General features: G+C 39.5%; 2 protein-coding genes across 2 annotated transcripts in view; both read right to left on the reverse strand.

The window, feature by feature from the left end:
- The window catches only part of LOC121367090, a 53,054-nt gene extending 51,758 nt beyond the window's left edge, over positions 1-1,296 (reverse strand). Inside the window, exon 1 of the mRNA XM_041491256.1 lies at positions 1,119-1,296. Within this exon, the coding sequence (XP_041347190.1) occupies positions 1,119-1,221 (103 nt within the window). The 5' untranslated portion in view covers positions 1,222-1,296. The remainder of the gene's footprint in view (positions 1-1,118) is intronic.
- A 920-nt stretch (positions 1,297-2,216) lies between these two features.
- Positions 2,217-3,859, reverse strand: LOC121367100 (ribosomal biogenesis protein LAS1L-like). Its single transcript, XM_041491260.1, has one exon. It carries the CDS (start codon positions 3,853-3,855, stop codon positions 2,293-2,295), a length of 1,563 nt encoding a protein of 520 aa, XP_041347194.1. The 5' UTR covers positions 3,856-3,859; the 3' UTR covers positions 2,217-2,292.
- Positions 3,860-10,611: the final 6,752 nt, after the last annotated feature.

Here is a 10,611-nt window from a genome sequence, read left to right on the forward strand (position 1 = left end):
CCTAAACTTAACCCATTTTCTTTCTTAGGGAGGCCTCCCATACCTCCTGTTGTCTGTGGTTGAATTCAATTCCATAGCGCCATACCCAAAAATTTCTTTCTGGCAGAAACACTGAGTAATGATAAAAGAAACTAATTTTGTCAAAAGGTTAACAAAAAACAAAAACATCTGCCAAAACATATGGGTATGTACCATGTATACCCGTTTTACCCTCTGGCAGAAACCCTGTATAAACTAGAAATGGTACCATATTTTGTTGAAACACATATCAAAGGCCAAGGTATGTGCTATCCTGTCTGTGGGATGGTGCATATAAAAAATCCCTTGCTACTAGTACTAATGAAAAAAATGTAGCAGGTTTCCTCTCTATGACTGTCAAAAATCACTATATGCTTGACATCCAATAGCTGATGATTAATAAATGTGCTCTAGTGGTGTCGTTAAAAAAGCAATCTTTTTTTTTTTGAATGCTTGATGGTGAGGGCAAGGGATGCGGAAATCGATATTGTTGGGTTCCAATCCCACTTCAACTGCACTTGACACATCTAATGATTTATGTCGATAGTCGGTTTCTATCAGGGAAGGTTGTTCTCGGACTATAAGGGACGGTCCAATGTCAATGGTTTTCATAATCCTAACAATGTTAGGATTGGGTTTGACCCCCTCCCCCCCCTCCCCTAATCCTAACATAAAAACATTGATATAATGTGTACGAAACATTGACCTTCGATGGACCGATGTTTTACCTGAAAAGCAATCCAAACATGGCTTTTACCCCCCCCCCCCCTTTCCGAACATTGTTCGGATTGTGAAGCACATCGATATTTATGGACCGTCCCTAAGTTATTTATTTCTGAACTGATTGTTCCCTTAGGACTAAAGTATCCTGTAACTCATGATCATTCTCACGTGACACATTTTTATTTTTTACGTGTTTTTTTGTTGTTGTTATTTTTTTTTAAAGAGTTCTTAATACTATACATAACGCTAACCCTAAACCTGAATATACTGAATGCTAGAAGGATCGGAACTCGTACCGCCAAATAAAGTCAGAAGTTAAAACTGCAAACTTCCTCGTGCATATATATGATATAGGACCGTCTACACCCAACTCTTACCGACGATCACGGAGAATTCCCCGCTTCCTGTGACAGTGATGGCTGCTGTAGACAGGTCATTGACGTTTTTCAGTGATATCACCTTCTTGTCTGATGCCGCCATCAAACGATGTATTTCATGAAGACAATATTTCCATACACCGCTGTCACGACATCATCAGGTAATATGCTGCCGAGATTGTTGTGGTTGAACTCGTTTTACTCCTCTCGATGTGAAGAGTATAACGGTTGTCTCCCTTGCTTCGACAGTCTGACAAAAACTAACACACGCGCGCGCACACGCACACACACACACACACACACACACACACACACACACACACACATCTTCAATCCATGCTTGGCGCTGTCAATCAGATAGTCCAGGGAGGGGAATATAAACGTCTAAGCTTGCTCTGAACGTGCACGTTTTAAAAACTGTGACCTGACCAGGGTTCGAGGGCGTAAGCTACTCCTTTGAAAAGTTTTTTTTTAAATCCAAATGTTCAAATAAGGAATTTCCAGCATAACTCGGAATATTGGGAAGGGGATGAAGGTATGCACATAAAACGTACGAGAGGAAACTGACGCATTTCAAATAGGTTTTTTTATTTTTATTTTTTATTTTAATTCGGCATGGCATTCTCCGAACACTTAGTCCCACTACCCTCCAATGTTCAGTTGGTCCCGTCGTGCCTGAAGAAATTGAAAAGACCCCCCCCCCCCCCCACCACCCCCTTTGTGTCGCTTTGCGCCTGCAGAACCTGCAGTGTCGAGATTCTCCTGTCAGTCTACTCTCCACCACACCCCTGTGCATGCCTAGTTTGTAAGGTCCATTCATGTCTGCGAAGTTAAAAATGGTAACCACGAGAGTTGTACCGTGTTAAGCCCCCCCCCCCCCCCCCCCCCCCCCCCCACACACACCAAGAATCACCAATGTATGAGATGGTGGCCCGTCAGGACGTTTATTTCATCTCGACCAGTGCTTAACAACTGGTATGTCAAAGACGGTAAATCATAGATATTATTAGTAATATTACACAAGTCATTATCAGGTGCAATCCTTACGAGTTTTCTAGCTCAGGTGCTTATGAAATCAAACAAATAACAGCTATCATATACCTTTATCAAAACACTTTTATTTCATTGAATGAATGAAACTACAATCACGGAAACTCATTTAAGACAATCATTTTCAAAACAAAACAACTGTCTGTTTCAATGTTTCTGTGTGTTCTAAAGACCATGGATTATGGTTGTTAATTTCTGTGTCAGTAAGTGTGTCCATCATGTCAAAGTCTTCTCGTCGGCCAACTCTGTCCTCAGTACTGTGATCTGCATTTGTGACACCAGTGTCGGTATCAACACCACTAAGCTCCAAGCTGCCGTACGTGAGGTTTTGTCCTGGAAGTACTCCAAACGGAATTGAGGACCATTTAGTATGAATGTGGCTTAACTGCCACATACCTCCAACACTGGACAATTCTGGATCGGAAGAATGCTCTTCGGAACCAGTTCCTATTCTGCGTGGTTGTGCCAGGGCCGATATATCACCAATACTGTAGGTGCTACCATCGTGATGGTAGTCGGCTGTAATGGGAGCATCAGTGTTATACACAGACAACAGGCATCTGAGCAGTTCTGCTTTCTCGTGGAACTGTCCCTTGTCAGTCCTTTTAATAAGAATCTCAGTAACACTGTGGGTAAACTGGTTTGGATTCTGAAGACACAACAGAAGCAGCTGTTTCCAAGGGATGAGAGTACGTCCGTTGAACAACTTCTTGCAGCCCAGACCATCACGGCAAACTGCAAGCAGCCAGCCGGCGACTAGGCGATTCCTGAGAGTGCTATCGTTGGTGAGTGTACGTATCATCATCTCACACAATGATGACAGTAAATTCAATTTATTTAACGTGCGTAAGAGTGGCTGCCACAAATTGAATAATTGTGCAGGAAGCAATAAACCTGAACATGCAACATCCTCTTCATTTATGTCCAACAGGTCAAAATACTTATTTGAAAACACATGTCCATCATCCATAATGCTGGAAATAAGATGTTTTTTGTTTGTTTCTGTCAGACAATTCTGTAGCTCAACCATTAATTCGTGCTCATGTGAATTAATATCAGGAGATGTTTGCAGCTCTCTGCATCTCGCGTCTGCAAATGTTTGTATGATACGCCGAAGACGAGATCTGCTGGCAACTGTATTGGCCGACTCGTCATCGTCCAGTTGGTCTGTGAGTGTCTCTGGCAAATTGCTAATCCAGAAGTCGGAATGCAACCACTGCAGTGCCAAGATAGCGCCCGAATACAGCAAGTCGAGTGACGGTAGGTTCCTGTGGGTGGCGTCGTGTCGCAGGCGCACGATCCACAGCGGGATTCCGCACTGCAGCGCCAGCTCGTGCACCGGCATGGCGTAATACTTCGTCTGGCCTCGCTGAGTCACGTGGTTCACAAACCGAATAAGTGCCATGCTGTACATCGAGCGAAGTCGGTCGTCGAGGTACCTTGTGGTTCCGGCTTTTTGTGCTTCTTCGTGGTCACACAAAACGGAAATCAAAGCTGCCGAACTTTCAATCGCGATTGATAGGTCTTGCTGAACTCGGCTTTTCCATACGGCTACCTTGTCAACGCCGTACCTTCTTATCTGTAAATCATCACTGAACAGATCACTGTAAACACCAAGAAACTCGTTTCTGTCCAACCATGGAACCACTTTTGTCGCATGCACAGATTGTCGATTGGGCGCAGCCATATTTGTTCTTCTGTTTGTAATTTCTTCCTACTTGAGCTCCGCCTTAATAAAACGCGGACGGCGATCCCATTATATTATTGTTTGCGAATTTATCGAAATCAAGGAGATTGAATGCAAGCGCGCCACTGTTGATTTCATCCTCATTTGAACATAACAACAGGCGCCGGGACGGATGCGGTGGCAGCACTGCGTTTCCAACTCTGAATATTATGCACGCTAAACCATGATGAAAGGCGAATTAAAATATAGTTGCCACCCCAGATTCACCACTATGGTGACTTCCAAACTATAAAACCACACTTATACATATATATATTTTTACACTTTTTCTTGTATGTATGTATGTATGTTCGAACTGTATTTAAAAAGGGTTTATCTACCACACACGACCAGTCGTGTTCACATAATGGACAGCAACCATATCGGAGAAAAGTCGTATGTACTGTGTCAGTTACGTCTATTTTCGTGCAAATTGGTATCTGTAATTCACTTACGACCATTTAAATCCTTTTGTATTAGCGACAACGCTACAATTTTTTTGTGGCAATATGTAATCGGGGATGACGATTCAGAATATGCAAGAAAGACGTTTTAGGTCCTATTTGCCACTTACGACCTTTTAGCTCTCACGCGACGTAATGTGAATAAATGTTATCCAGATTAGGGTATTTTCGTTTAATTCGGGCAAAAATTAGCCGCCCTCACCCCACCCGTATACAATTGGGAGCCCGTACGCCTATCGCCTATGTATTACTATAATAATTCAAATTTAGACTGCGATTTAACGTTTGACTACAGATATGACTTGACTGAGCCTTGAGACGTTCCATCACAGGGTCTTGCCCATAGCTGTACGGGCTCCCATTTGTTTGTGTTCGAGTGTGGCGGGGAACTCGAAATTAAGTTAAATGTCCGAATCTGGATAACTATTATTAGTCAACAACCAAACAGCTATTTTACCAGAATGCGAAAATGTGCTCCAGTATGGGTGCTGGAGGCAGACAGCTGACCCCCTAAATCTTCATATCGAACGCTTCTGGTGTTACACTAGCATCTCACAATATCACACATAAAGTCCAATGGCTTACAGTAACCATGATGCAATGTCTTACATGTAAAGTGACAAATTTCATCAATGATACACAAAACTGTTGGCGACCCATCTGACCATCATTAGTCAACATCGTATCCGAGTAACCAGCCAATATGTTTACCCTAATGTCATGTAATCTTGTTTTGTCATTAGTCAACATATCGTATCCGAGTAACCATGTCATGTAATCTTGTTTTGTCATTAGTCAACATATCGTATCCGAGTAACCATGTCATGTAACCTTGTTTTGTCATTAGTCAACATATCGTATCCGAGTAACCATGTCATGTAATATTGTTTTGTCATTAGTCACCATATCGTATCCGAGTAACCATGTCATGTAATATTGTTTTGTCATTAGTCAACATATCGTATCAGAGTAACCAGCCAATATGTTTACCCTAATGTCATGTAATGTTGTTTTGTCATTAGTCAACATATCGTATCCGAGTAACCATGTCATGTAATATTGTTTTGTCATTAGTCGACATATCGTATCCGAGTAACCAGCCAGTATGTTTACAGAATGTCATGTAAACTTGTTCTGTCATTAGTCGAAATATCGTATCCGAGTAACCAGCCAGTATGTTTACAGAATGTCATGTAATCTTGTTCTGTCATTAGTCGACATATCGTATCCGAGTAACCAGCCAGTATGTTTACAGAATGTCATGTAATCTTGTTCTGTCATTAGTCGACATATCGTATCCGAGTAACCAGCCAGTATGTTTACAGAATGTCATGTAATCTTGTTCTGTCATTAGTCGACATATCGTATCCGAGTAACCAGCCAGTATGTTTACAGAATGTAATGTAATCTTGTTCTGTCATTAGTCCACATATCGTATCCGAGTAACCAGCCAGTATGTTTACAGAATGTCATGTAATCTTGTTCTGTCATTAGTCCACATATCGTATCCAAGTAACCAGCCAGTATGTTTACAGAATGTCTTGTAATCTTGTTCTGTCATTAGTCCACATATCGTATCCAAGTAACCAGCCAGTATGTTTACAGAATGTCATGTAATCTTGTTCTGTCATTAGTCCACATATCGTATCCGAGTAACCAGCCAATATGTTTACAGAATGTCATGTAATCTTGTTCTGTCATTAGTCCACATATCGTATCCGAGTAACCAGCCAATATGTTTACAGAATGTCATGTAATCTTGTTTTGTCATCAGTCCACATATCGTATCCAAGTAACCAGCCAATATGTTTACAGAATGTCATGTAATCTTGTTTTGTCATCAGTCCACATATCGTATCCAAGTAACCAGCCAATATGTTTACAGAATGTCATGTAATCTTGTTTTGTCATCAGTCCACATATCGTATCCAAGTAACCAGCCAATATGTTTACAGAATGTCATGTAATCTTGTTTTGTCATCAGTCCACATATCGTATCCAAGTAACCAGCCAATATGTTTACAGAATGTCATGTAATCTTGTTTTGTCATCAGTCCACATATCGTATCCGAGTAACCAGCCAATATGTTTACAGAATGTCATGTAATCTTGTTTTGTCATCAGTCCACATATCGTATCCGAGTAACCAGCCAATATGTTTACAGAATGTCATGTAATCTTGTTTTGTCATCAGTCCACATATCGTATCCGAGTAACCAGCCAGTATGTTTACAGAATGTCATGTAATCTTGTTTTGTCATCAGTCCACATATCGTATCCGAGTAACCAGCCAGTATGTTTACAGAATGTCATGTAATCTTGTTTTGTCATCAGTCGACATATCGTATCCCAGTAACCAGCCAGTATGTTTACAGAATGTCATGTAATCTTGTTTTGTCATCAGTCGACATATCGTATCCAAGTAACCAGCCAGTATGTTTACAGAATGTCATGTAATCTTGTTTTGTCATCAGTCGACATATCGTATCCAAGTAACCAGCCAGTATGTTTACAGAATGTCATGTAATCTTGTTTTGTCATCAGTCGACATATCGTATCCAAGTAACCAGCCAGTATGTTTACAGAATGTCATGTAATCTTGTTTTGTCATCAGTCGACATATCGTATCCAAGTAACCAGCCAGTATGTTTACAGAATGTCATGTAATCTTGTTTTGTCATCAGTCGACATATCGTATCCAAGTAACCAGCCAGTATGTTTACAGAATGTCATGTAATCTTGTTTTGTCATCAGTCGACATATCGTATCCAAGTAACCAGCCAGTATGTTTACAGAATGTCATGTAATCTTGTTTTGTCATCAGTCGACATATCGTATCCAAGTAACCAGCCAGTATGTTTACAGAATGTCATGTAATCTTGTTTTGTCATCAGTCGACATATCGTATCCAAGTAACCAGCCAGTATGTTTACAGAATGTCATGTAATCTTGTTTTGTCATCAGTCGACATATCGTATCCAAGTAACCAGCCAGTATGTTTACAGAATGTCATGTAATCTTGTTTTGTCATCAGTCCACATATCGTATCCAAGTAACCAGCCAATATGTTTACAGAATGTCATGTAATCTTGTTTTGTCATCAGTCCACATATCGTATCCAAGTAACCAGCCAGTATGTTTACAGAATGTCATGTAATCTTGTTTTGTCATCAGTCCACATATCGTATCCAAGTAACCAGCCAGTATGTTTACAGAATGTCATGTAATCTTGTTTTGTCATCAGTCCACATATCGTATCCAAGTAACCAGCCAGTATGTTTACAGAATGTCATGTAATCTTGTTTTGTCATCAGTCGACATATCGTATCCAAGTAACCAGCCAGTATGTTTACAGAATGTCATGTAATCTTGTTTTGTCATCAGTCGACATATCGTATCCAAGTAACCAGCCAATATGTTTACAGAATGTCATGTAATCTTGTTTTGTCATCAGTCGACATATCGTATCCAAGTAACCAGCCAGTATGTTTACAGAATGTCATGTAATCTTGTTTTGTCATCAGTCGACATATCGTATCCAAGTAACCAGCCAGTATGTTTACAGAATGTCATGTAATCTTGTTTTGTCATCAGTCGACATATCGTATCCAAGTAACCAGCCAATATGTTTACAGAATGTCATGTAATCTTGTTTTGTCATCAGTCAACATCTTTACAAAATAGGGGCGGGACCTAGCCCTGTGGTAAAGCGCTTGCCTGATGCGTAATCGGTCTAGGATCGAACCCCATCGGTGTACCCATTGGGCTATTTCTCTTTCCAACCAGTGCACCATAACTGGTATATCAAAGATCGTGGTATCCTGTCTGTGGGATAGTGCATGTAAAAGATCCCTTGCTTCTAAAGGGAGAATGTAGCAGATTTCCTCTCTTAAGACTGTCAAATCACCAAATGTTTGACATGCAATAGCCGATGATTAATAAATCAATGTGCTCTGGTGTTGTCGTTAAACAAAACTAAGTTTTACAAAATACCACTTGATAATAACATTTTTAATACGATACCACTGGCTAACTAACTTACACTCACAATGTGAGCATCTCCTGTGTTGTGAACCCGTCCACTAGCCAATCTCTTGAAGAAATCGGTCAACGGACAAAACCCCACTGGAAAACAAAATCAACCAGACACCCACACAAACCCATTCACATAAATAAATAGAAATAAATGTAAAATGACATCTTTTTATTCACAAAGAACAATGTAACAGCACTTAGGGAATGGACGTCTGTCGGGGAGTTAGTTCTGTCGGAAATGGACGTCTGTCGGGGAGTTAGTTCTGTCGGGAATGGACGTCTGTCGGGGAGTTAGTTCTGTCGGGAATGGACGTCTGTAGTTCTGTCGGGAATGGACGTCTGTCGGGGAGTTAGTTCTGGCGGTAGAGCGCTCGCCTGTGATGCTTCCGTGATTAAAAAAAGGCAAACACCAAGATAACAATATCTGACAAACAACACCAACTTGTAACAGTAAGATTTCATAAACAAATTTGATCAAACACAGATTCACACAGTGGCAGTGTTCACATATATTATACACCTGTTAACAAGTTAAAATCCACGATTTCACTGTGACATTCATAAAAAAAACCCCACCAAACTAATATCGAACATAGTGGTTTAATTGTTATACACAATCCTTACACACTACAGTAAGTTTGTTCACATCCTCATGTACATATATCCAATGGTGTATGTAATTGTGTTCAGTTATCACTAATTTATAAAACATTTATATAAAATGCAAAGCTTGAAAAAAACAATAGAGCTCCTCTATTTAATTTCCAATTTTGTGAGTAGTAGATAATTAATTTGTAAAGACCACCACTTCCCCAGAGAGTGAAAGTACCAAGTTTCAGAACTATTCGATAAAAACTCTAAAGATAACACTATTAAATTTTCAATGTCAAATTTCAATTTAAAATGTTTAAATTTAATAAAACTTAAAACTTTGCCAAATGTGTATAATTTGGAAGGTAGCTCCGAGGCTCATTGTACCAAGTTTCAGAACAATTCAATCAAAACAGTAGAAGATGGACTTTAAAGGAAAAATTGATAAAAGGATGGCAGACAAATTGGTGTCAGAAAAGAGCTGACGACGAGCTAAAATTTTTCAAGCAGGGGCATCAAGGCAGAAGTGAACATCCAAAAGAAAGCAATGTTTGCCTCCTTTGCTCGGTTTGTAACCGACAGCCATCTGAAGCAGGACACCGAATCATAAACAAAGCATTCATTACTGTATTGGTAACCTGTGGAGTCACTTGAGATCATATTCATTACGCAGAGATGAAGTCCGTTAACAGAAGAAGAAAACAGAAGCCCAGAAGTGTTAATATTGATGGCCGGGTATTGAGATTGGCCCTAGGGTTAGGGGTTGCACAATGGTCTTAAATGGTCTTTACAAGTATGTTTTAGATGGAGTATAGAAAATGTTGAAAAACCTGCACAATAATAATAAAAAAAAATAAAAAATGAAATTCGGATAAATCTGGGTAATTTTCATCTTTAACCAAACCAAGTGATGACTCTTCTGTAGACCAGAAATAGGTCCTATTTTCATAATGACCAAACCATGTGACGACCGTTTTGCAGACCAGAAATAGATCCTATTTTCATAATGGCCAAACCATGTGATGACTGTTTTGCAGACAAGAAATAGGTCCCATTTTCATTATGGTACAATTCTCTTAACATTAATATTGAAATTATATTAAATTAAAAACGTGTACTACTGTATACACAGTGATAGAAATAAGCAGAATTGTTCACTAGTCCACTGGACAAACATCTAAAAATCTACTTATCCGCCAATATTTTCACGTCCAAATAAATGGTTTGTGATAGTTCAGAACAAGAATGATGTTTTTGATTGCTCAAAATGAAACTCATTGAACATTTTGCTTTTCAGAGCTGATTTTTATTTGTCAGGACAAATGGACAAGTGCTTATTTTGAATGCCGATACACAGTGCATATCATTAAAGATTAGTTTCTTTCACTATAGCCAAGGGTGTTTTGGCGCTGGGGTATCATAAAACATTTATTCATTCAGTTTCTATTGCTCTTGCTTTGTGTAGATAATGCCAGGCTTCTTAAAAAACAGATTTTATATATATATATATATGAACTTAACTTTCAATATTATTGATTTCACCCTAAGGTGATCTGCATGTAGTCAAAAGGACTAGGTGCAAATTTTGCAGGCAATTAAATTTTTTATTTCGAACAATGCTTTTCCG

Source organism: Gigantopelta aegis, chromosome 3, assembly GCF_016097555.1.
Source record: "Gigantopelta aegis isolate Gae_Host chromosome 3, Gae_host_genome, whole genome shotgun sequence".
Taxonomy (NCBI): domain Eukaryota; kingdom Metazoa; phylum Mollusca; class Gastropoda; order Neomphalida; family Peltospiridae; genus Gigantopelta; species Gigantopelta aegis.